General features: G+C 53.1%; 1 protein-coding gene across 3 annotated transcripts in view; it reads right to left on the reverse strand.

The window, feature by feature from the left end:
- The window catches only part of NDST1 (N-deacetylase and N-sulfotransferase 1), a 60247-nt gene that overhangs the window by 17204 nt on the left and 15908 nt on the right, over positions 1–27135 (reverse strand). For 2 of the 3 annotated variants that reach the window (XM_049109242.1, XM_049109244.1), the window contains exons 2-6: positions 13148–14047; positions 6808–7302; positions 3829–3916; positions 2253–2407; positions 1435–1620 (exon numbers count right to left, since the gene is read on the reverse strand). In XM_049109242.1, coding sequence (XP_048965199.1) covers positions 1435–1620; positions 2253–2407; positions 3829–3916; positions 6808–7302; positions 13148–13660 — 1437 coding nt within the window. In that variant the 5' untranslated portion in view covers positions 13661–14047. Of the gene's footprint in view, positions 1–1434; positions 1621–2252; positions 2408–3828; positions 3917–6807; positions 7303–13147; positions 14048–24085; positions 24234–27135 lie in introns of those variants that run through there. The other variant, XM_049109243.1, reaches the window with a different exon arrangement.

Consider the following 27135-nt stretch of genomic DNA (forward strand, 5'->3'; position numbering starts at 1 on the left):
GAGAATGTTTGCCCAGTGAGGGTCCCTGACCTTCTGCAAAGCAGTCCTCCCAGTCACACTTGCAACCCCCTCACAGCGTTAGAACCTGCCTGGGAACGCTCCCAGTCACACACTGGTTTAACTGTTGATTCTCTGTCTCCTCTCATAAAACTGCCCTCCGAGAGAGCAGGGAACTTGCTTGTCTGGTCACCACACCTCATCCCCAGAGAAAATATGAATGCCTGATATTGAGGAGGCCAGTGGAAGGAGGGATGCATGGATGGATGGATGGACAGACACGTGGATAGATGGACAGATGAGAGCATAAATCTGGCCTTCCCACACATATCCCATCTGGACTGTCGACAGTTCATCCTTCTGGTGGCTTAGGCCAACCCTGGCGTCATCCTGACTCATCTCTCTCCCCCACACCCCACCTCCACCTCACCACAGATCCACCTCACCAGCAGATCCTGTTGGTCCAACCTTCTAAATAAGTCCAGAATCTGATCACATCCCAACATTACACCCTCATGGAGCCACCACTCTCTCATCTGGAAGACTGAAGTGGCCTCCCAACTGGTCTCCCTGCTTCCCACTTTGTCCCCTCCAGCCATACTGACCTCCTAGTTGGTCCTCAACACACAGGCTACCTCAGAGCCTTTGCACTTGTTTTCTCTGCCTTCAATACTTTTCTTCACATAGCAGCGTGGTTCATTCCTAAGAAGGCCCTGCCTAATCACCTTATCTATCTACCATCTATCTATTTATTTTTAAAGATTTTATTTATTCATGAGAGACACAGAGAGAGGCAGAGACATAGGCAGAGGGAAAAGCAGGCTCCCTGCAGAGCCCGATGCGGAACTCAATCCCAGGACCCCGGGATCACAACCTGAGCCAAAGGCAGACGCTCAATCACTGAGCCACCCAGGTGCCCTCTAATCACTTTATTTAAAATAGCTTCTGCTCTCCTCTGGCACTCCCTACCTCCCTTCCCTGCTTGACTCTTCTCCATGGCCCCATCATCACACCATCTGACCATGCGTTACATATGCCACACTTTTATGAGCACACTGTCTGCCTCTTGCCACTAGAATGTCAGGTCTACAAGGGCAGGGACTTCTGTTGGTTCTGTACACTTCTGTATCCCCACTGCTTAGAAAAGGGTCAGACACACAGTAGAAGCTCATTAAAAATGTTTAAACAAGCAAATGAACGAGACAGAGGCCTGTTCCCAGAGGCCCTTTTAAAAAGGATCAGCCCCTGATCCCCCATCATGAAAGCTAAAAAGGAGCTCATGAAAGGGCCAGACCAGCAGCCCACCTTCCCTGGAATGGGGAGAGCCTGGATGCCGGACAGGGGCAGCAGAGCCTGGCCTGAAACCCCTAACCCATCCACCAAAACCGTGCTTCCCCAGACAGCGTGCGCACCTGTGCCTCTCGGGGGCCCACTCACCATGATGCCGTTGTGGATAAAGCCACGGCGGTAGCGGGCTGGCTTCAGGTGGGGGTACTCCTCTGTGCTGGTCACGCGGATGCTCCACACCTGCTTCCAGGCCTCGTACAGCTGTACATGCACAGGGTACACCCCCGAATGGTGGGGCGCCACCGCATAGCCCATGTCTGTGGGGATGCCGTGCTCCTGGGGAGAGGAAGCCAGGGTTGGGTGAGTATGCGGGTCCTCCCCCACTGGCTCTTGTTTCCACTTTGTAGAATGGGAGAGAAATCAGAGGCTAGACTGCCCTGGTGCTACAGATGAAAGCTGAGGCGAGGGGAGGGAAAGGAGCCCCCCGATCGGAGGGAGGGCCTGACCTGACCGAGCTGGGGGGCTCTTGGCCCTCAGCACCGCCTGTGGCCATGCCCTCCAGCACCCAGTCGTGAGGGGCCAGGACAGGGGCTTTCCCTGCCTTTCTTGGCCTCTGATTGGCTGGTGGGCCCAGGCTGAGCCCGTACTCGGGCCTCCTTCCCTCTTCTCTGAGTACCAGCTGCAGCTTTCCTGAGCCCCCCACTCCGGCCCGGGCCGGGAGACAGAGCCTGGCTGGACCTCCTCCCAGCAGGCGTGGTCTTCCCTGAGCTTCAATTTCTTATCTAAAAGTGAGAATATCAACAACCACCTCTTGGGGTCTCTGCGAGGCTTCAGAGAGACAGTGGCAATAGAGATGTCAACAAAATGCTGTCAGACGGAACTGCAAAAGCAGCGAGAGGCCAGCAGTCCGGAACCCCCAGCCCAGCCCCTGGCCCACCCAGCTCTGCCCTGTAGAGAATCTTACTCACGACAGCGAACTTCTTGTTCAGGGCCATCTGCTCGGCCAACACCGACTGGTTGTGGAAAAGGTGGGGCTGCATGTGGCTCCACATGTGGGGGAACCACCAGAACTCCTTCACATACGACAGCAGCAGATCATCCCCGGCGTCCTCAGCATCAGTACCTGCAACCAGAGCACCACAGGCAGCTCAGCCCAGCCCACCCGCCGGGAGGCTCTCCAGCCTGAGCTGGCGCCCGGGGACCAGAGCACTGGGGCACAGCCCACTCATGGGCTGCTAGGGAGGGGTACCTGAACTACAGCATGGGAGCAGCGTCTGGTCCAGGGCCCTGCGTTCTGGTCTAGAGTATGGCCTTCACTCAACGGGTGACTTTGGCCAAGTCGCTCTCTTCTCTGGGCCCTGGGGACCCATGCATGCCATCCATGGTTCAAAGACAACAATCCCAGAGGTTTCTCCCAACTCTCACATGCCTTCTCTAATACTATTCCTGCTTTCCTATTGGGCCATTTGCCATTTGTCTTTTACTTCACAATCTGAGCAGCTCTTTGTGTATATATATATGGGATGTCTGATCCTGTCTCATACTGTGACTAACACTACCTCTGATAGGCTGAGGGCCGAGAATGTGAAAAATGTATACAGATGACCCAGTATTGGTCCTATTTGGCTTTGGTGCCATGTTGTACCCTTTCTCCCCACAACTGCAGAGTATTAGGGTTTTTCCCAGAACTCAAGAGAGGCTTTCCACACTGTGACCCAAACAGAAGGCAGCTACAGGGAACATTTCCTATAGATGACGACTCAGGGGTCTTTCCCTCTTGCTCTGTCCAGAAGGGCAGCATGTGAGGAACTTGGGAGGGAAAACAGGAGGGAAGGCAATGAACCAGGCAACCTACACCCTCAACATTGACCCTTAAGGCTTGAAAGTGAAATGGCAACGGCCATCTCTGGGGCAGGAACAATTATAGGGCATTCTCTGATTCTATGCTACATATTTCTGCAATGCTCTTCAAATCCAATCAATTACTTTTTAAAGCAGACGTAGGACAAATAATTTTAAAAGACAGTGGAGAGGGGGCGACAAAAGGATGCCCCCAAAAGACAGCACAGTCCAGGGCACCTGAGTGGCTCAGATGGTTAAGTGTCTGCTGTCTCCCAGGGTACTGGGATCGAGTTCTGCATCGGGATCCCAGCTCCATGGGGAGCCTGCTTCTCCCTCTCCCTCTGCCTGCTACTCCCCCTGCTTGTGCACTCTCCCTCTGTCAAATATATAAATGGAATCTTTTAGAAAAATACAAGTAAATAAAAAACAAAACAAAACAAAAAACCCCAAAAGACAGTACTGGCTGAAGGACAGGGAGGGATGAGTGAGGGCTGTTGTTGCATTACTGCTGCCCTGAAATGCCCTCTGCCTGGGGCCGTGACTGCTCTGTGGGCTCTGGATCAGGGACAGGCCACCTGGGTCAATGTGGCCCTAATGTGGGTCCATCAGCCCACCTGCTGCCCCTGTGGCACAGCACTCCAAGGATCCAGCTGCTGAGGGCCCCTGGAAGTTGCTCGTGGGGTCAGAGCCAGGCCCACTTACCTGTGTGGAAGAATTTCCCTGAGTAGCCCAGGTTGAAGGTAAAGTTTGGGATGTGTGTGCGTAGTTCATTCTGCGTATCAAACAGGGCCTAGGAGAGGCAGAGGAGGAGGAAGTGGGTGAGGCGGAAGCCAGGAGCTCCCTGTTCTTCCCACTGAAGGCCCAGAAAGATCCTATTGTTGCAGGACCACCTGCAAGGTTTGTTGGGCCCCACAAAAAATAAAAATGTGGGCTCTGGCTCCAAAACTATTTAAATGTCAAGAAGCCCATGGCAGAGCACTAATCTCGTGCAGGCCCCTTCTGAGTGCAGGGTCCCACATCCAGGAAGCCAGCCCTGGGCTGCCACCTGCACCAGGTCCCTGGCCAGAGAAGACCTGGCTCCAGCCGGCTCTGCTATGCACCCTCCGGAAAGCTTTGTGACTGCCTGAGGCCTCAGTTTCCCCAAGTATGAAATGCAGATGGTAATTTCTCTCCGGGTACTTGAACAAGACCCTGCGTGTCAAACTGCCCGACATTTTGGTAAGTAATGTGAAATGGTGGCATGGCTGGGTGCGTGGTCACGGCCACTGTGAGCCTTGTATCTAAGTCTGGCAAACATGGAGGGTCTCTCCCAGTGAGTACAAGGCTGATGTCCCAGGATCATGATTTTTCCAGAGACGTACTGTGAACCCAGCCACGCAATGTCCCCGTGCATGGCACAGGCCATGCTGGGCAAGCCAAAGAAGGGATGTGGACGCTTGTAGAACAAACACACACTTGTACTCTGGAGTCAGGACTCCAAAAGTTCCCACCCTGCACACAATGCACAAGGCTGCCAAGAAACCTGCAAGAAGAGCCAGCGTCAGACTCTAAGTCTGCAAATAGAAAGTCCTGGCCTTCCTGGGGCCACCATCAGCATCTTACCAAGGCCATGCACTACCTAACAGACAGGCATGCTCTAGCTGTGTGGCCTTGGGCATGTTACATCACCTCTCTGAGCCTTAGTGCCTTCCTCTGTAAAATGGGACTTGCAATGGTGCTCACCTCATGGGGCTGCTGAGGATCAGCCAAGGCAATACAGAGAGGGCTAAGCATAGAGCTTGGATTTGCCAGCCCTGAAAAAGCACCTGCTGCCCCTATGGCCTAAACTGCAGTGCAAGACAGTACTGTACAAGTTAAGGAGGTGACATTCATGTCCCTGAAAGAAAGGCTTAGTTGCAGCCTGTGCTTGGGATTAAGGGACAGGGGAGAGAGAAAAATCTCTTCCCTTTCAGACCCACAAGGATGTTTAAGGTGAATGGGACCCTGGCTGAAGGAGCACCTGGCAGTCTACCCTGAGCCGAGCATACGGAAGAGGGTGTCGCTGTTAGTATTCTTCTACAGAGATAGCTCCAAACTGCTCTCATCCCTCTCACTGTAAAAGCGAGGAAAAGAAGAACTAAGCAGGGCAACCTCAGGCCCCAAGAGGGACACAGTGAGCCTGGTAGCCTGGTTTCCTTGTGGGATCAACCCTGAACCAGTATCAAGGACTCGCTGGACAGGCAGCAAACACTGAGGTTACAGCAGGAGAGAATGGGAAGCACACCCATTAGTAGAAGTAGAAAACAGAGCAATTTGCTTTGTTAGACGTGGGCTATGGCATCGCATGAAGCATCAGGAACTGGAGAGCCTCCACAAGGAACAGTCTTAACACTCAACAGGACGGCCCTCGGCCCTCAAGGAAGCGAAATCTCAAGTAGCAAACACAACGTGTAAAGCAGATCAAAGCGACACTCCCCTGTCCCACAAGATGGGAGGTGGGAGGACTCAAAGCCTGGCCCCGGGGTGGGGTGGGGAGGAACAGCCTGAAAGCTTCCCATCTGCCCCTCTTGTCAGTTCACCACTGAGGTTCAGACATGGGAAGGGATGTGGCCAAGAGTTCCAGTTAATTAAGGGTCAAATTGATCTTGACTCTCCAGACAGCGCCTGCTCCCCAACACCACCTGCCACACTCTTCTCCTCTGGAGGTGCGTTCACTCCTGCCCCAGGCAGGAGGACTAACGCTCCCATGGCCTTCCTCCTGGGCTCTGGGGCGAACCCCAACAGTGACTTCAGGAGGACATGGGACACAGTACCCACAACCAGATTCACTTGGGAGGAAAGCCCTCCTCTTAGAAGTCTCTTTTGCAATCCTAACATCAAAGAGGAGTCGGTGTTAATATGTCCTAACGCTTGCTAATCTCCTAAGGGAGGACAGGGTCAACAGGCAGCAGTATCTCTACAGAATTTAATCCCTTGGTTTTGTTTTCCTTGGATCTACTGTGGTCCTTGCCCTCTATTTGTGGCAACCAGTACTGATTTCCCCCACACACACCCCCTCCCGCATACGCTAGTTATGTCTTTTTCTTTGCAAAGAACTTTGCAGTAAAATAAGAGACTAGATGAAAACTGCATTTTAAAGCCGACTTAATGGTCTTAATTTGTAGGCTTCTCTTTAGTAGTGCTGCATGCGTGTAAAATTTCGTGGTCTGCAAAATGCTTTTACATGCAGTTTAGTTTGGTAAACACTTTTTTAAATAAACACATGCACTCCACTATTTATATAGACCTCAGTGAAAATATGTCCGTGTATGATTCAAGCTCTAATTCTTGTTTCAAAAGTTCTGTGGGAGCTCTGGAACTGACATAAACATTTTCAAGAGTGAAAAATCACCTCTGGATTAAAAGGCAGATAAGCAACCCTGCATAGCTTCAGTGACCGGGTCTCTCCCTCTGCGTGTACATTTCTGAGCTTCACCTGGCAGATGCAAAATTCTTCTATATTCAGTACTTCTATGTAATGTCTAGTGACACTTTTGTCTAGTCAAACAGTTACTAAAACTGCCTGGCCGAGGAAATGGGATGGGGGTGCTCACAGCACTGGGGAGAGGCAGACAGGGAAGCCACGATGGGGCATCCCCAGGGTCGAAGGCTGTCAGGCACCCCCCACCCCAACCTGTCTGGCACCCCCTCCCCTGGCCATACCTTCACATCCTCCACCTTCATGCGCGTGCCCTCCTTGCCCACAAAGATGTCATCGATGTCCACCAGGATGTAGCGGTCCAAAGGCAGCGAGAGGCGCTTGCCCGTCAGGAAGGCCACAGCGTCGACAAAGACCAGCTTGTGCAGCCAGAAGTTGAGGTTGTTGCCAAAGAGCACACGCTGGATGCCGTCGTGCAGGCCCAGGTCCTGGACCACCGTGGCGTGCAGCGCGGCGTGCAGCCCGGCGTCCGCGCCCAGGTGCGGGATGGACTCGGAGGAGCGCGTCTTGGCCAGCAGCACCGGCTCGTAGGTGGAGTGGTTCGACTGGAACACCGTCCAGTCCTCGCCGGGCAGCACGCCCTTCTCCACTTCGCTGGGCCGCGTCACGTAGAGCAGCGGGGACTTGGGGTTGATGCTGCAGTCTTTCAGGCCCAGGTTGGAGTGCAGGAACAGGGGGAAACCTTTGAGCTGCGCGCTCAGCAGGCTGTTCTCGTTGGCCTGCAGCCAGGGTGGGGAGAAGGGAGCAGAGCTGTCAGATCCAGAAGCCCTGAGGGACCGCAGACCCTCAGGTGGGGACCGCTAACAGTCATGTCAACAGTACTCTCTAACGCTCACGGAAGCCTTATCGCGTCCCGGGCCCCGTGCTAACCCTAACCGCGCTGGTGCAAACCCAGCTCCGCCCGGCACAATAATACATTAGCACCATGTGCTGATCAAAGCCAGAAGCCCAGGTCACCCACCTGGCATGCAGGGGTGCTATTAATACTCACAGTGACCCCACAGCGGAGGTGTCACTGTCATTCCCATCTTACAGATGAGGAAACTAAGGCCCAGAGAGGCTATGTAACTTGCCCAAAATCACACAGAGAAAAGTCTAGCGGTTGTGAGTCCAGACTCCACCGCCAGAATGCCTGGCCTTGGGCAAGTTTTGCAACCTCTCAGTCCCTCCGTTTTGTCTGCTGTAAAATGTACCTCATGGGATGGTAGACGATGATGAGAGTTCATCCGGGCAAAGTGCTCAGGACGGGGCCAGAGGCAGAACCAATTGCTCTTTTGGTCCCCATACCAGTCTCAGGAGGCAATTCCTGTGTTATCCCACTTCATGGGGGAGGAAACTTAGGCTGTCCTCGGTCGGGCAGGGTCAGGAAGAGCCATGCCCCTGGAGATGATCTGCCCCTGGAGCCCATACACCTGGCCACCAGGCTCCCCTGCTGGGCTTTCCCAACCAGCTCTTACCACACCATCCTTTCCTCAGGAGAAATCTTAGGTGGGTGCCAATGCAGAAGACAGCAAAGAGGAGGTGTCTGCTGGGAGTGCAGGACCAAAGCCACTCTGGCCCACAGTGTCCCCAACCCTCCAAATGCACCTAGCACCTAGCCCAGCTCGCTGTACCTCCCTTCTCTTCCCAGGGCCTGGTGCTACCCAGCTCCCTGGGATCTACAGGCAGTACCCATGGCACTCCCCCCTTGTCGTCTTCCCTAGGCTCATAGCTCCTGCTCCTTCATACCATCCCTCCCCCTCCCAGCCACCTGCTGCTGAATATAGCACAATTTGTTTTTGTCCCTGTGTCAGCTCCATTCTATTTTCTTGGCCTGACAAACTCCTGTTCATCCTTCAAAACCCAAAGCAAAAACACTCTTCTTTGCACTGACCTCCCTGGAACCAGGTTAGAGCCTCATCTGCAGCACTTATCACCTTGGCCACTGCATTATCTTCTGTTCAGAGTCTCTCTCTCACCAGTCTGCCCTCTTGAGGGCAGGAGTTGTATCATTTCCACCTTTGGATCCCCGGTGCCCTAAACAGGCTTGATACCCAGTGGGAGCAAACACATGTTTGATGAGCTAACTGGGTTTGTTTTTTCTTTTGACAGGTGGGGGGGGGGGGTGTGGACAGAGGGAGAGAAGAGAGAGGTGAGAGGCTCCATCTCACAACCCTGAGATCATGACCTGAGTTAGAAATCAGGGTTGAATGCTTAACAGATTGAGCCATGAGTTAGCTGGAGTTTTAGAAAGAATAAAAAGGAACAGTTCCTTAGTACCTGGCACCTGACAGATATTCAATACGGGTTTCATTTGTTCATTCCACAGCTATTTACTGTGCCAGGTACTATGTTAAGTGCCAGGGATATAGTAAGGCAATATAGATGTGACTCCTGCCCCCATAACCTTAAAATTAAGCAGAGAAGAGAGGCAGCAATCAAAATCACAGAAATAAATATAAAACTTCAATATGACAGGATGCCTGCATGGCTCAGTGGTTGAGTGTCTGCCCTTGGCTGGGGTCGTGATCCCAGAGTCCTAGGATCAAGGTCCGCATTGGGTTCCCCGCAGGGAGCCTGCTTCTCCCTCTGTCTATGGCTCTGCCTCTTCCTCTGTGTCTCTCATGAATAAATAAGATCTTAAAAAAACAAAACTTCAATGTGGTACATGCTACACAGAGCAAGTTCATAGATCCTGAAGAGTCAATAACTGGCCATAGTCAGCTGGCTCAAAGACTTCCTGGAGAAGGGACTTTTGAACTAAGATTTAAAGAATAAGTATCAACTAGGGAAAAGTAGGAGTCCCATTCAAAAAACAGCAAGTCCAAAGGCTCTGAGGAAGGAGGGGGCTCAAGGAATAGCAAGAGGCCAGCGGAGTGACCAAGAAGGAGAGGAGGAGATGAGCCAGAAAGGTCAGGCAGGGCCAGACCTGGGACCCTGGAGGACTGGAGTGGCAGCGGGAAGCCATCAAAAACTCTATCAAAGGGTTTCAAACAGAGGGATGACAGCTTCCAATTTGCATTTTAAAAAGATCCATCTGGCTTTCGTGTGGAGAATGACTGGGGTGGGGCAAAGCAAAGGGGACCAAAGGAGGGCACCAAAGGAGTCTGGAGAGAAAGGTAGGAGAATTATACCAGGCCATCCAGGAGAGCCGGCCAGGTGAGCACTGCCCAAGGATATTCAGCTGAGGGCCGAGCCACATGCCCCAAGTGGAGCTGCCTCTGCCTAGATGGTGTCTTTTGCTAATATCCACCACGCAGGAGTGCTTGTTTCAAATTCCCACAAAGGCTCTGCAGGGCTCTGGCTTTGTAAAACGCCAGAAAGAACGTGCATTCAATCCTCCACACACCAGTACTTGCCCATGCCCCACCCTCTCCTGAGCCTGAGTGTTAAGACCCAATGCAGAGCGCCAGCCCAAGAGGTCACTCCGCCCGGCCCCAGGGTCCATTGGATCCCAAAACCAGCGCTTGGGCTACGAAGCCAGCACTTGGGCTATGTGGGGGCAGAGCCAGTGGGGTCCGGTGACATTTCAGGCCCTGTCCATCACCTGCTGTGGCCGGGGAGGCCACACTGGACTGTAGGCACTAGGGGATCCTATTTCAAAGCCCCGTTCCTGAGCTGACTGCCAGGTGCTGGCGGTTCAGCCAGCTGCCCAGTGGGGAGACATGAAGGAAGGGAGAAAGCCAAGTTGCTAATCACCCACCCCAGTCGGCAATGGAAGGAGCCAGTTGGGGAAGGGAATGGAGAGTATGCCTCAGCATCCCAGGGACCAACCCCTACAGTGGGCCTCAGCCCACCAGAAAGGAACCCCTCTTGCTCCTCAGCACCAAGGACTCACTCCGGAGACACCAAATCTCCCAATAGATTCATGCAGGCAGAGGGGCCCTGGAGTCAGGAGGTTGGGACAATTGCAGGAACCAGGGTGATCAAGGAAGATCTGCCCCCCACCCCAAGGACCTCATAGGGGTGCATGTTAGTCAGAGCCCCAAGACAGACAAAAGTGACCACCGGCTGTGTTTGCTGAACATGGGATGACAAAGCAAGACACTTCCATTCATTGGGTGGCTCAGGGTACCACCCACTGCATCTTCGACATGGCCCAGTGAGGGAGGTGCTATGATAGGGCCCACTTTACAGATGGGTTGAATATCCTGCCCCAGTCGGAAAGATTTGAACCGGAGTCTGGACTTTTCAGCCCCTGCTCTTACACTGACCTGGGAATCCAGCACCGGTGGGAATTGGAAAGTGTGGGTCTCCAGGCTTCTGGAGTCCACAAACCCTCTGGGTTTGACAAGCCCAATGCACAGCACAGACGTGGGCATTGTGGAAAGAGCCAAAAGATGGAGCTTAACCACCAGATGGCTCTGTTTGAGCAGAAAGTCACAGGCCTTTGCTCAAGACCAAGGAGGGGTCTGGTCTTAAGCAATATGGTTGGAAGAGCATGAAGACTGGAATTTCCACTAACCTCACAGTAAGACTGTGAGCCTGTCCCTGCTCCCTAGGGCCTCATGTTCACCTTCTGTAGAGTGAAGAATTGGGGCTAGATGGGATCCAAGCTCTGGTGTACCAACTGTGCCCAGTGACCACAGCCCACTGTCTGGTCTCCAAAGACTACGGAAGCTCTGGGTGCTGATGTAAATTCTACTCCATAAGCCACATTTGAGGCCCTGGACTCATCACAAAGTGGTTACAACTAAAGCCTCTGCAGCCAGACTGCCCAGGTTCAAATCCTGGATCTGTGCTTACTAGAGGATGAGGGGAGGCACACTTCCTCATCCCTCTTTGCCTCAGTTTCTTTTTCTCTTAAAGCAGAATGATATCCACCAGCCTCAGAGGATGGAGGGTGAGTGTTAGGTGAGTTCATTCTTCACACAAAGCACAAGGACAGTGCATGGTGCTGGGTGAGCACTCAATAAATGTCAGCCATTGTGATGTTCTTCAAGCCTGGGGCTCTGAATCAAACTTAATGAAGTTCATGGCAGGGAATGGAAGAGTCCAGGAGAAAAGAAAAAACAGACAATAAAGGCAGTCTGAGGTTATGCTACTGAAAAGCCATAAACCAGGCCAGCATTTCCCAGAGGATGCTCTGTGAAATAAAGGGCTTTGTGATCAAACCAGCTGGGGAACAAATCTCACCAGGTTGCTCTACTGCAGGACTTCTAAGGGCCTTCAATTTCTTGGCCCATAAAATCTTCTTTTGGTGGGAGAGCATCCTGCTGCATTAATGCATGAAAGAACACATGGTGGGAACCCTTCGCCTGGACCAGGCTCCTCCCTACACCAAGCACAGGGCCCCGTGCACAGGGGTGCCCACAAATGTCTGGGGACACATGGGCACCCGTCAGCGGACACGGGCCACTTCTGACCCACCCCTGCTCCTCTCCCAGCTCATGCCAACCAAGAACCTGCTTTAGGATCTGTTCACTTACTGTTACTTCTGCCTGGAAAGCCCTTTGCACAGAGAGCCATGGGGCTCCTCATCGCACATCATTCCAGTCACTTTGTCAAAGACATCCTTCTTGGCTAGCAAAAACAGTGTCAACTGCCCATACCCATCACTCCCTATGCCCTTTCCCAACTTTATTCCTTCTTGTACTTATCACCACTTGCCACATGGTATGTTTACTTGTTCACACTGTCTGTCACCCACTCCACCCCACTGCACTGAAATGTCAGCTCCGTGACAGGAGTGACTCTGCACTCTCTGATTACCATTCTGTCTCTGGTACCTAGCAAAGGACTTGGAACACAATAAGCACACAGTAAATATTTGCTGAATGAAGAAACAAATGTCTCCAGGCACCTACCTAGAGTCCCTACCACCCATCTTGAAGATGAGAGTCCTCTGGTCAGAGCCTCTAGATTCCCCGATCCAGCTGTTCCAACCTTCTCCTCCCCACGGACAGCTTCTCCATGACACTTTCAGCAAAGACTCTGATCCCAGCAGTCATTATGGGTGCCCCACAGAGCCCAGAGCAGCTTACCTGCTGTTGGGATTCCTCTCTCCTCTTTCTTCCAATGCAACACGGCTCTGTTCAGGAAATCCATAAATGCCACAGCCCACCATAGCCAAGAGGAAAGAGTCTGGGATCCAGAGCCCAGACTAAGTCTGAGTTCAAATCATGGCTCTCCCACTTAAAGGCTACCTAGCCTCAAATACGTAACCTTCCTAAGCCTTGGTTTTCCCGTCTGCAAAATGAGGACACACCCTGTCCCTTAGGAAGACTGCCATGACAATTAAGGGACCAAGCCTCTCCTAGCTCACACCCATTCCCAGGGCTTCCTTTAGGCGTGTGACTATTGTGTGCCAAGTCCCATGCATAGCAGGCAATCCGCCTGCCATGCACTTTATGCCATGCATAAAAACTAATATTTAAAAAGCACTTATTAGACATCAGGCGTGTGTGTTCCAAGCGCTTTACACATACTCATCCACTGACCCTTCACGACAATCCTAGGAGGTAGGCGCTACCATTATACCCATTTCACAGATGGGAAAAGTCAGACACTTGGCTATAGAGTGTAGAAATGGGACTCAGAATCAGCCAGAGCTATGAACCGCTTGGGGACCCCAGCCCTGTGTACCTTGAAGAAGCCGATGATGCCCACGCCGTAGGCCACACAGTACTTGTCCAGCAGCTCCCGGTTCCAGGCGTCCAGGTTGACGTACTTGAGGATGTTCTCATAGATGATGAGGGCGAAGCGGCCACGGCCCTTGTCGGTGAGCGTGGGCATATCGCCCTTGCCCGGCGCGATCTCCGTGCGGTACTTGAAGCGGCTGGACTCCAGGATGGCCACGACCTCCTGGCCCAGCTGGGAGTAGAGGCTCTCCACAAACACCAGCACCAGCGGGTCCGTGCGGGAGGGGGCGGCCGCCTGCATGGGCTTGAGCGGCAGCAGGCGGCTGGGGGCCACGGGGGGCGGGTCCCCACAGTCAGGCTCGGGGGCGTCCGCCGAGGGCTCCAGGCCCCGCTTCCAGCCATACAGGTAGTAGGCCGAGACAAAAACGCTGAAGAGGCAGAAGACGAACAGCAGGAAAAGGACAGCCTGCGGGGACACGTGCCGACACAGCCTCCGGAGGCGCGCCAGGGCGGGCATCCTGGCCCCCGAGACCTCGGCCGCCGGGGGCCCGCCTGCCCTGGCCACCCCCAGGCCCCACGCAGGAGGAGACACCAGAGTCGTCCACTGGCCAACAAATTCACAGACGCTTAGCAAGCACGGCCCTCGGTGGGCAGCAGGAGGGGAAGATCCGGGCCCCCGGCCCTTCCTCCCAGCCAGGGGCACAGTCCGCAGGCCGGTCGCGCTCCTTCCTTCCTCCGCGCCCCTTTATGTCACCATGGCAAAGCCCCACGTGGTCCTGTGCACAGCAGAAGTGCCCCCAGGGCGTCAGGGCCTCCTGAGGGTGCTGGGCAGCGGGCTGAAGGACTCTGGGGAGGCCCGGGGATGCCACATGCCGCTCACTCAGTGGGGCCCTCGGGGCCAAGGCTGTGGAGAGAAGAGGAGAGCCACAGGTGAAAAGTTGGAGTGTGGGCTTTCCAGGGGGTCCGCCGACTGTGGACACACAGGACCTGAGCTCACGAGTCCATGCTCAAGTACTGCTGCCCAGCCTGTGTGATTTCACACAAGCTTCACATGATCTCTCTGAGCCTCAGTTTCCCTACTTGTGAAAAAGGGCTGACAATAGTACCTGCCTCGCAAGAGGTTCGGGGCTTATGTCCCTACCTCTAAGGCGTATGATGTGTATAAATCACTTAGAGCGATACCAAGCATATGGTGTCTATGACGGTGGTTGTTATTTATTATAATTATCAGAGTCCAAGACTAGGCCAAGCAAATCCCAGGTCCAGAGAGGACAAAGTGAAACAAACCTTTGCAAGGACTGGGAGCTAGAGGTGGAATTCTAAATTGCAGCTGAACACCCCACCCTTGCCGTCTCCTCCTCTCTCACAGTGCTTTCCCACACATTTCTCTCTCTGAATGGGCCAAGCAGCCTCATCAGGCAGCCAGAACTTGGGGTTCCTGGGTCCTGCTCAGCCCCATCCCCCACCCAGAGCAGGCCACCTGTATTGGTTTCACTGGGGAGTAAATGAAGACTGCACCCCACATCCACTATACTAAGGCCCCAGTTTCCTCACCCCAAATAGCAGCCCCCAGTCTCCCTTACATGAGTGCTGGAGGCTAGCAGGAGAGAGAGAGGGATGGGGACAGGGACAGAAGGCACGAGGGTCTGGGCAGGCACAGCCAGGAAGACAATGGAAGCCTCAGACCCAGACCTGGGGGTGAAGATTTTGAAAATCCCTCCCAGGCCCAAGATCCAGTGCACTGAGTGTTGGCGCAACATACCAGAGACCCAAAACTGCACTTCTAAGAACTTATTATCCTAGAGGTTGTAACTCCAGAAGTGTGTAATGATTTCCCCACAAGAATCCAAATCCCAATGCTGTTTATAATAGCGAATGCTCAACAACAGGAGATTGTCCTTAGCAATTATGATGCAAGTACCAGATTAGAATCCCCGGCAGCTGCTTACAACTTTTACAAGATATGGAAGAAGGACATTTACTGACATAGAAATATAATTGCCATACATGTTGTTAAAGTAGAAAACATTTATTTATTTATTTATTTTTAAATCTTATTCATTTATTCATGAGAGACACACAGAGAGAGAGAGAGAGAGGCAGAGACACAGGCGGAGGGAGAAGCAGGCTCCATGCAGGGAGCCCGATGTGGGACTCGATCCAGGGACTCCAGGATCACACCCTGGGCCGAAGGCGGCACTAAACCGCTGAGCTACACAGGGATCCCCGTAGAAAACATTTATAAAACAGAATGCATGGTTATATTTCTGCTTAAAATTGTTATGCATAAGCTAGAAACTGGTTTTAAATCCAAACAACAACAAAACTCCAAAACGTTAAAAATTATCATATCTGAATGATTTTTATTTTCTTCTTCTTGTTTCCTAGATTTTCTACCATAATCATTTACTATTTTTGTGAAAATAAGGAAACAAATGTTTTTAAAAGACATGCTCAGGGGCACTGGATGGCTCAGTCAGTTAAGTATCTGCCTTCAGCTCAGGGCATGATCCCAGGGTCCTGGGATTGAGCCCCATGTCCAGCTCCCTGTTCAGTAGGGAGTCTGCTTCTCTCTCTCCCTCTACCACTCTCCCTGCTCATGCTCTCTCTTTTTCTCCCTCTCTCTGCCAAATAAATAAAATCTTAAAAAAAAAAAAAAAAAAAAAAGATGTGCTCAGAAGCAAGAGGCAGGAGTGTGAAATGAGATGAGGATATGTCTCAGATACCAGTGCTGCTCCCAGTTCTGCCAATGACATGTTATGTGATGAGGAGCACGCCCTAACCCCTCTGGGCTTCCAGCCTGTTTGGGAGGAGCTTGGGCCAGACAATCTCAGGGGGCTCTTCCGCTGCTGCTATTCTTCAATTCAGTCCTTACTATGTATGTGCCAGCACATGGGGAACCCAAGGCAGCCAAGAAAACAAGCACCTACAATGCAGCGGGACGAATGTGATAGTGGGGGAAGGGCATTTGAGAGAATTCAGGGGCACTTAACACTGTTGTAAGTTGGGAAGCTCACGGAAACTTCCTGGAGGAAGTGGTACCTGAACTGACCAGAAGAACAAGTGCTAGTTGGCCAGGCGTAGGAATGGGGAAGGGTACATGCCTCAACTTGGAGATAAGGGACTGCGCAGAGCTTTCCAGGGACTCCTTGCAATTCTAGCTGAGAGCAGGGCAAGAAGGGACAGGTTTCCTGGCCGGAGGCTGGAGGGTTGAGGTGACAGGCCTGTTTATTCCCAGGTTGCAACTGCAGTCCTATTTCCCACTGATAAGGGTAGCCCTCTGCCCTGTGGCCATAGTGAGCCCCACCTCTTGGCCTTGGGGCTAGGACCTGATCACAGTGGGTAGAGGGGTACAGCCACCTGGATGATGCCCTGTCTGCCATGCCTGGGGGCACCTGGCCACTCCGGCCACCCAACCGTGCTTCCCCTGCAGGCCTGGGTGCTGTGATCACTGGCCCTTGGTCGATTGCATTAACAGACTTTTACTGTTAATGATGCAACCAGCAATCTCAGGCATCTGGGGGTCATAGACCCCTGTGGGACTCTGACAACATTTTCCTATAAAAAATATTCATATATGCTGGAAAATCTTGAAACAATTTCAAGGAGTCCAGATTTCATGCCCTCAAACCCACCCATGAACCTAAAGCCCTACATTAAGAAAGCCTTATGGTTACACAAAGACCAGAAGCTGGCAGCTTTATTCAAACCCAAGCACCACCTCCCAGGAGCCATGTGATCTTGGGCAGGTTATCTAACTTCTCAGTGCCCCCAATTTCCTAATCTGTAAAACAGCAAAGTTTGACATGCTCCCAGAGTTCTGAAAATTAAATGAGTTGATACATATAAAGCACACAGACTATGTCTGGCACCCAGCACCGCATGAGGGTCAGCCACAGTGTGGGTAATAACTGAGCCCAGAAAGCACGGTCAAGCCAACTCCAGGCTCTCTCTCTAATCTCTGACAGCCAGTCCTCAGAATCCCAAATCGCCGTTTTCAGAGGCCGTGGCCTTTGCCCAGAGATGGACAGAGGAGCAGGAACCAGATGGTTAGAGGCCAGAAGGCCAGGGAGAAAGCCATGGCAAAGCCTGGGCTCAGGAGAGGGTAAAGGGAGAAAGAGAGTGGGCCAACTAGCCCCAGGCCCCAGAGAAGGTTAAAAAATACTCTGGGGTGGGGTGGGGGGCAGGCAAGATGCTGCTTCTTGTACAAAGTGCCAGCCACCAGCGTGCTGGCTAGAGGAGCCTCCAGCACTGCCCGCCCTCTGCCCCTGCAGCCCCCTTGAAGGCCTAGAGGCAGCCATTCAAGACCCTCCACACCCACCTGCATTCCAGAGCTCCTGTACTCAAGGATGGAAAACTGGGGGGCTTCTAATCCCCCTGGAGCCACCAAGTCCTCCAGGACGGCTGGAGGCTGAGGCCTCGACGCCCCCCGCCCCCCGCCCTGCTGCCCTGGGCCTGCCTGACTCTTGCCGACTTTGCCAGCAGTTTTCCTAAACTCCAGCCTCGCCCAACCAGTCACCAATCTTGGTCATGCATTTAGGCCTTTGCTAAGGAACTTCCCATTGCCGGAATGCCTCCCCCTCCCCCTTGGGACACTTACTCATCCTCCAAGACCCCAGTTCCAGTGTCATCACCTCTCTGAAGTCATCCCCATCCACCCATTCCTCAGGCTTCTACTGGCCCCATCCCCACTCCATAGCTCAGGATGGGAAAGTCAGGACCCCTCCCCCCCCAGGCTAAAACAGAACGCAAATGTGCATTCTTTGGCTTGCACAGCATTTTTCTTAAATTTGAGATTAGTTATCGATATTTCAAAATCAGGAGATTTCACATAAAAGTTAGAACTTCTAACTTTTCTTTAAAAAGAACATGTTCGGTTGACACTGGGCACACATCCTCACAGGCCAGCACTGACTGAGGCATGTATTCTCCAGTTAACATGGTCCCACAGTCGACCTCCTTCCTTCATTTGGCTTCCCGCCCAGTCCCTGGGTGCACCTGAGCATGAGGTCCACGCACCATAGACTTGAGGTGTTTCTATACACAGCTCCGCACCCTAGCCTTCAGGTCCCAGGGCGGGACCAGGACTTATTGACCTCTGCCGGGGCAGGCCCTGCCTGGCACCTGGTGCACAGAGGCCCTCCACAAATACTAATTTCATTCCTTCTCCTTCCCCACATGCCTGGGTGCCCCAAAGGGCAGGGACAAGTCTGATTCATCGTGGAAGCCCCGCCGATCTCCCCAGGCAGAGGTCGTCCTAATTGAGTACTCAGGATATGAATGAATCATAATGAGTTGTTATTACTCCCAATTTACAGATAAGAAGACTGAGGCTGCAAAGTGAAATGCCTTGACACAGTCACACAGGAAACCGCTAAATCTTGACTCAAATAGGTTTCCTTCCTAACTTCAAATTTGGTCTTTTATTCCTCCACAGGGAGCCCCTCCAAGGGGGCAGCTATAATAAAAATAGTATCAGTGATACCATTATAATCATCATCATTGTTATTTTCACTGCTACATGTATCAAGCACTTACCACCAGGCTGGCACTGGGTTTATTTAACACTTTTACACACCTTACCTCATTTAAGCCTTATAACTACTACTGTCACTATTTACATTTACAGTTGAGGAAAATGAGGCTCAGAGAGGTTAAAGCACCTGCCCCAAATCACACAGCTAGCCTGTGGCAGAACTGAAATTTGAACCTAGACTCCAGGAGAGAGGCAGCTCCAGAGCCTGGCAGGGACACCTTGGCTCTGGCAGGGGAGAGCAGGAGGGGGCCTCAGCCACCAAGGCCTCTAGCCCTCGGCCAGGCTCCCACTGCGCTCTCCCAGCCCTAGGATCAGCTCTCCCTGCCAAGGTGCTGGGGATAATGAATGAGATGCTCTTGTCGTCATGGAGATGCCATGGCAACGCTGCACTTTCGGGAAATACCACGGTAACTGTGGCCACTGCTCTGGAGTTGAAAGTCACTCCCTACCCCCCCACCCCCCCCACCCCAAAATGCTCTGCTTCCCTCACCATCCTCTCTAAAACCTAAAGAGAAAGGAGGAAGAGGCCAAGGGCCTTCCAAAGACCAAGCTGTCTAGAAATCAAGACTGGGAAGAGGGTCTAGCTCTGCCCTGGATGAAAAGGTGTACCCCAGGAGTGAGACCGGGAGCTCTCTGAGGCTGAGCTTCCTGTGCCTTTCCTGGTGTGGTGCACCCAATAACCAGCTCTCATGTACTTGGTACCCACTACATGCAGCAGGCCTCCAGTGAAGGGCTGCGCATGCCATTCTATTGCATCCCAACCATCTGAGAGGTAGCAGTGTGCTAGCTGCTAGCGGTACGGTAAAGGGCTGAGACTGGAGCCAGCCTGCCTGGGCTTGAACCTTGCCTCCATTATTTACCAGCCTTGTGATCTTTGAGCAAATCCCTCAACCTCTCTGAGTCTTGATTTCCCCAGATGTGAAACAGGCTTTATACTGCTTATCCATCTCACATGGCTGCTGCTGAAACTAAAAGAGGTGGTGTGTGTAAAAGGGCTCAGGGCCTGGCATATGGTGCTATGGGCTAATGAAATGATTAGCCATTTAACAGATTTGGAAACTGAGGCTTGGGAAGCAACTGCCCCAACGCCACGTATCAAATTCACAGTGGATCCAGACTACACTAGAGGCTGGGAGCAAGCAGACAGCCTGCTCCCCGTCCCCTCATTCTGTACTTAGTGAGCACCACTAGGCACCAAGCATGGCACTGGGCACTAAAGATGGGTGAGGCTTTCACAGGTCGCGAGGTTTTGTCTCTGGTGTGATGCTGCTGCAGGGTATATGTGGGAAGGTTCCTACAGCCCTTCGTACTCACCGAGGCCAGATTTTCTTTCCCGTCTGGGGCATCCCTGACACTGTCCCCATATCCCCATACTTACATGCACACGAATGCACAGGCAAACTCACACGGTGCTGACCTGTTCAAGCAGTGTCATCACAGCCATCTGGGCCACAGGCGCAAGTATGGAGTGGGAAGCAAACAGTCTCAAAAGTCTGTGAATGGGCACCGGGGCTTGGGGGAGGAGGGGTGGCTGCGGGCCCAGGCGCTGGGAGCCCCACGTGCGATCCCAGGGCCACTCCCCACAGCTGACCCAGCCCCTCCCAGCCGGTCACACCCCCAGCACAATCACACCACCACCCACCACCCAGCCACACCCCACAACCGCCCAGCTCCACCAGCCACCCTGCCTCAGACTGCCCCACCCTCCACGTACGGGCGCAGCGAAGAAAATCCTCCACATTTGCTTCCCAGCTGTGCAGGAGTTTCTCCAGCCCAATTACACCCCTGGGAGGCCGAACCAGAAGCAAATCCCTTCCTCTGCTGGAATTCACTGCACACCCCATCCCCCACAGGCCCGCAGTGCTGCCTGGCTGAGGGCCAAGCTGCTGCCCATCAGTCACCCCGGAGTCCAGGGCTGCCACCAAGGGACTGTCGGCAGTCTGGCTCAGAGTCTCAGGGTTGCAGAGTGTGCAGTCCACCCTGCAGTGAGCCGGTGGAGGCCCTGAGAGCCCGAGAGAGAAAAGGATCCCCTGCCCCCACCCCCACCTACTTTGACCCATTTTCTTGTCCATTAAAACCCTGCCCAACCTCCCCCAAGGCCAGCCTCAGCCTGGAGTTGGACTCTGCTGTATTTCAAAGTCCTAGGCAAGCTCTCCTGCTCGGTGTCCCACCGTGGGACGCCGCATGCATGTTGCCAGATGCCAGCTGCTCTCGCAAGGAGAACACTGGTCCCCCAACTTCACCAAAAGCTCTCCAAAGCAGAAGGGATCTCCTACCTGATGGTAGGTGCCCAAGAGAGATGTGCGCCTGCCAATTACCTTCCCCTTTTTGGATCTGCTATGAGAAATCAGCAGGCTAAATGCATTAGTAATATGAACTTCGATTTATTGGACACAATAGGTCTGTACCACGTGCTATTTAACCCTTACCACAGCACCATGACCTACCTTCCTCTCATGTTACAGATGAGGACAGTGAGGCCCAGAGGGGGCCTGCAACTTGGCCCAGCTCACAGAGCTAACGAGTGGGTGACTGGGATCTTACACAGGCCACCCAGCTCCAGAGCCTGGGCTCGTCATTTTGTGAGCGACGCGGGCCCTCTGCGTTCACCTGGCATGCTATCACATACCACTGCTCCGCACACCCCACTCTCTGCTCCCTTTGAATGATGTTCTTTCTGTTTTCATCCATTTTATGTGTGCTTTAACATCAAAAGCAGCCTCTCCTGATCCATCTTGGAAGAAGACTCACAAATCATCCGTCAATCAACAAGCAAACAAAGCATAAAGTCCTGGTTTACTCCCAGATTCCCAACCTGGGATTTGTTCTGGGTTTCCCAGCAGGGAATGCTCAACCAAAAAAAAAAAAAAACCCTCAGGAACTTAGACCCCACTTATTGAGAATTTGTCTTTCCTCCAACAGAGCCTGAGTTGAGAGTTTACCTTTGCACCAGCTCTGAAGAAAGGGTTTACCGAGCAAACAAACAAGACAGCTTGTGGGGAGGGGCAGAGTTAGGAACAAGGCAGGTCAGGACCAGCTGCCCTCCAGTCCCACCGAAGCTCCTAACACAGACCATGGTGGATAGGCCCATCACAGAGCATGCTCCTCTCTAGCCCATGAAGCTTCCCCAAATAGGGCTCTCTCCACTCAACCCCCAAATCCATCTATGACAGAGTCAGATCCATTCCTATTTTTCTTAGGCTCAGATCATAGGCAGTCAAAAGGAATGGAATGATATTTCCTTGCAAATATCATAACTTAAAAAAAACAAAACAAATATCATAACCTCCCTCGCTGACAGCAGCCAGCACTGGCTGAGCTCCTGGTAACTCACCAGCCCCATGCTGGGACTGTGTTGAGAGCTTTCCCTGATCTATCACACCCAATTCTCACACCCTGAGAATATATGTCACTAATATATGCACTTTACAGAAGGAGAAACCTCGGCTCAGAGAGAGCAAGCAGCTGACTGAAGGTCACACAGCTGGGCAGAAGCAGAGCTTCGGATGACCCTGAGCCAGCCCACCTCGGAGCCACTGTTGGTAACCCCTATATGGTCCTTATGCCCAGCATTCCACACCATTCTTAACCCAGGTCTGTGGCCTAGAGCATGTCCAGAGGAAGGCTTCCTGCAGATGACCAGCCCCAGCTGCCTAAACACAGGCTGACGCAATTTCTCCACGGATGGGAAAGCCTTCACTGGCAGAGAAGGATAGCACAGGTTCCCAGAAAGGCAAGATCTCAGCCAGAAGGTCTTTACCCTCCCTTGCCCCAGGGCCTCTGGCATCTCTGACAAGCAGGTGTCCACATGAGAAAGGGGGCTGCCTCCCTGCCCAGGTAAAGTCTCCATGTGAAGCAAGAAGAGACAGAGGCAGGAGTGAGAGCAAGAAATAGGAGATCTCAACTTCGAGAGCAAATCGAACGATAACTGACCAGCATGCCTCATGGGGCTGGTGCACTCCAGGTACCATGTATTCACCATTTCTTCCCAATAAAGTAGAAACAAGCTTATCGGGATCCCTGGGTGGCGCAGCGGTTTGGTGCCTGCCTTTGGCCCAGGGCACGATCCTGGAGACCCGGGATCGAATCCCACATCGGGCTCCCGGTGCATGGAGCCTGCTTCTCCCTCTGCCTGTGTCTCTGCCTCTCTCTCTCTCTCTTTCTCTCTCTGTGTGACTATCATAAATAAATAAAAATTAAAAAAAAAAGAAAGAAACAAGCTTATCATGCCCTAACACCTGCCCTGCCCCCGCTGCCACCCCCACAGAGGAGCTGGGCAATGCCAGCCAGCCCCTGCCCCCATACCATCCTTCCACATACCTACCCCAGGTCACTGGGTGTCCCCCTTGAGAGATTCCAAGAAGCAGGCATTCTCAGGAGGCCTCCATCTCCTTGATACAAAAGCCAAAATCTGGTTCATTTCAGGTCATGACCCCAGAGCCCTGGGATCAAGTCCCACATCTGGCTCCCTGTGGGGAGCCTGCTTCTCCCTCTGCCTATGTCTCTGCCTCTGTGTGTGGGTTTCTCATGAATAAATAAATATTTTTTTTAAAAAAAGCTTAAAAAAAAAAGAAGCCAAAATCCAAGTAGGCCTGGAGTCCATATCCATGTCCCAGCCACTCCACCCGCTCCCTATGTGCCTCTGGATGAGACCTTTCCCTACATCTAGCCTCTATTTCCTCAACTGGACAATGAGCGGTTGGACCAGATCAGAAGTTTATGACCTCCTGGGGTTACAGAACCCTATGAAAATCTATAAAAGCTCTTAGTGAGCTCCCCACAGACAAATACCACATTCCAAACAAATTCAGGGTGGCTGTGTCCGGCCCCCACCATATGACAAATTAAAAACCTGTGAACTTTCTAGGGGTCCTTCTGGCTTTGACAAGCTGTGGCTTTCACAGTCTAGACAGGATCAAAGTCATGAATGTGACTTCTGAGCACCCTGGGACCTCACCATTCCAGTTACCTCAAAGGCCCTACGGTAAATCTTTAACTCTCAGAACTGTTGGCTTCCGGCCAGTTCACAGACTTGCTCAGCCCAAAAGAAGCTACAAGAGAAACTGAGACCTTCCTTCCCATCTCTCAGCCACCACCTCCTTCTACTCCACCAGGAATCTGCAGGGTCCATCCTGAGCCATCTCTCTCGGGCGGCCCCAGGGGCTAGGACACTTGAGGAACCTGCTCCTGGTCCCAAAGGCAGACAGGACCTGGTGCCAGGCTTGGGGGCCAGGCTGCCCCCACCCCAGCACCCCTGGACCCCTCCCCCAGGTGGCTGTGAGCACGCAGGCACTACAGGCACACACACACGTCCAGGCAGACCTGGGAGGACTGGACAGGAAGGAGGGGACTAGGGGCCATGGTCAGAGGGTATGGGATGGCCAGGGAGAGAATGACAAGACCCACCAGACTTCCGGCAGCTGCGCTGGGCTCCGCTTCCCTTCACTGCATCCCTTTAATGGCTACACACTCTTCACTTAACGCAGCCGCACCTAATCCCAGAGCTAGGACAAATGGCATTACTCTCAGCCGAGTTCCCTCCCCAGAAGGGAGGGAGGGAGGGAGGGGAGGCCCTAGGGCACCCTGAGCCACCAATGGAGATCCCTCCCAGAAGCCTCCAGGCACCTCACTGACATGTTCCTTGCTGCAGGCCACCAGCCCCTCCCTCCTGGACTTAGGAAAGAGGATGTCCAGCCCGACTCTGCCCTACACCCAGGGGCCCCACCGCAGGCAGAGGCCCCCCGCCTGGAGGCGCCTTCCACGGAAGGGGAGAAAGCACGTCCCTGACCTTCGTGCTGATGGGCCCTCTAGATGCTCTCAAGAAAGGCTGCCACCAGCGTCAGAGGAGCCCACAGCGCCTGCAAGACCTTCTAGTTGCAGCTCTGCATGACTGCCTATGTGATCCAAACAAGGTGCTCCCCACTCCAGACCTCAGTGTCCCCCGCACGTCCTGAGAAGAACAGAAAGAAGGCCTGACATCCTCTACCGAGGCCAAGCTGGTGGTCAAAGCGTTGTGACGCTGGCTTCTGAGCCCTGGCCCCATCCCAACTCAGTGCTTGGGTCCTTCCCATTGCCCTGTTCAGCAGAGGAGGAAAAGGGGTAACTGCCAGAATGTGAAAGGCAGAGAAGCCATGCCGGTGTGTTGAGGTGTTGGGTTAAAAGGGCCTGATGTAGCCCAGAAAGGAGAAGCAACCAGGCCATGGTCACACACGCAGCTGGAAAGGGCCAGGCTCACTCTTCAGCAGCGTGTGCAAGACCATCCACTTGCAAGGGTACTTGCCTTTTTAGATGACACCAATGAAAGCACAAAACAACTTGCTAATAGCAGAATTTCAGGCCCCCACAGTTGTAGTACGGAAGAAAGACGGAGTTTCCTTATGTGTGGGCCTGGGGCTGGAGACCGAGCTGATGGTCTGAGTCCCCTCATGTCACAATACAAGGGTGGCCCAGGACCCTTGCAGCCCTGAGTAACTCCTGAGAACTTCTGCAAGGAGTAAAGGTCTTGGCTACTCCTTCACAGCCACCTAAGGCCCAGCCAGCAGGCCCAGCAGTGGTGATGGGGAAGCTGCCCCATACAGACGCCCCAAGACAAGGCTGCCCATAAGACAGGAAAGCCTTACGGAAACCGAAAAGGCTCGAGGCTCCATGGCCAGAGAGGAGGGAAGCTGGATGTGTTGGCGGCAACAAAAAGGAAGGGAAAGCTTTGAGTCACTTAGAGCTGCAGAAGCTCCCTAATCTCCTGGAGGCCTGGTGGGCACAGTGCGGGCCTGCTGAGGCCAGGGAGGCTTCACTCAGGGCACGCATGAAAGTGGCCTCATCCCTCTAGACTTGCTGGGGCTTGTCACCACAACAGGAGCCCACCGCCAGCATGCATTATGTGTGAGGGGCTCACCATGCTTACAGGGAAGCACAGCTGGCAGGGAAAGGGGCAGGAGGTGGGGGGAGGCAGGTGGGAGGGCCTCACTTTCTCTGGAACACAGACACTAGAGAGCACAGACAGAGCAAAAAGCACCGGTGACCTACTTATTACAGATTCCTTTTAAAGGGGCCCAAGGGGCTGCAGCAAGACGTTTAAAAGGTGCCTCGTAGGTGCTCCTGCACTTCCAAGGCTTGGGGATCAGTTCCTAGGGTGAGCAGACTGGGGGTCCAGGCCTAAACCTGGCTAGTGAGGCAGCAGGCACAAACCATAAGGAGGCAGCCCTTCCCAGGTGTTGCCGTGTACCTGCCCAGTGCTGAGAGTGAGCACCATCTCCTAGGGGCACCTGAGACTGAGGGCTCCCTAAAGTGTGCCTCTAGGTGCCTCACTTGCCTCACCCCAGGCTCAGCTGTCCTCTAACCTGCTAGTGACCTCAACCAAGCACCTGCTCCTTTCCAGGACTTACTTTGTTCACCAGAAAAATGGATGGTGCCAGATGACTCCAAAGGGCCCTCCTAGCTCCGAGCTAGGCAGCTGACCCCTGCAGCTCATCCCTAGAACTGGGCACGATGGCCCCCACTCCTTGCCATCCATAAACCCATCAGTCCCCACGCTCCAGGCAGAAGACACATTCTACAACCCCCCTGTATCACCACACGCTGGGCCCTTTGCTAGATGATTGGCGTCCACTTCGTTAGGCCTTCATCTGACAAGTATGGAAACTGAGGCTCACAGAACTCCAGCAACTTGCTAAGGTTCCCTGTGGGGGGGGGAAGTGCTCAGCTGAGATTTGAACCAGTGTCTGGCTGTAATCCTACATTCCACGGCATCGGCCACAGATAACCCAAAACCCAGTAGGGCCTGGGAGATGCCATCAGGTCTTTGCACCTCCCACGTCTCTGAGTGTGCGATGGTGAGGCTAATGTGAAAGGCAAGCCGGTCCGGGGCCAGGAACAGGCAAGCAGGGAGGGGAAGCCGGTGTGGGCGCTGAGCATTTGCAGACCGACCAGCCTCTAGCCAAGCCAGTTGTCCACCACCGTGGCTGCAGTGCCTTCATCACCAACAGCACACCTCAGCCACTGCCACACCATTTATAAATCACTACACAGATGCAAAGCTCTTCCACAGCCATCACTTTACTGTTACATGAAAATCTTTTAAGAACATAGTGGGCATTTCTTCGGCCTTTCTCAAATGAGAGAAAAGTCAGGTTCCCAGAGGAGTGACGTCACCAAATGCACATGGTGAGGCAGTATTTGAGAATGAACTTGGAGCCCACATCTCTGCCTCCTGGTCCAGAGCTTTGTCCTCCTCCCATGCCCTTGACTTCCAGTTCAACCAGCACTTACAGCAATGACCAGTTTTGAGAGCTTACTCTGTGTAGGGATTATATCCAGCACTTCACATACTATCTCATTTAATCATCCTCCTAAACTAAGTACTACTGGGTTCATTTCACAGAGACACTAAGACTTGGAAATGTGGATATCTTGCCCCAGGTCCCCATGCTAGGAAGGGACAGAGCTTGGCTCTGGGGCCA

The sequence above is a fragment of the Canis lupus genome, chromosome 4, assembly GCF_003254725.2.
Source record: "Canis lupus dingo isolate Sandy chromosome 4, ASM325472v2, whole genome shotgun sequence".
NCBI classification, from domain to species: domain Eukaryota; kingdom Metazoa; phylum Chordata; class Mammalia; order Carnivora; family Canidae; genus Canis; species Canis lupus.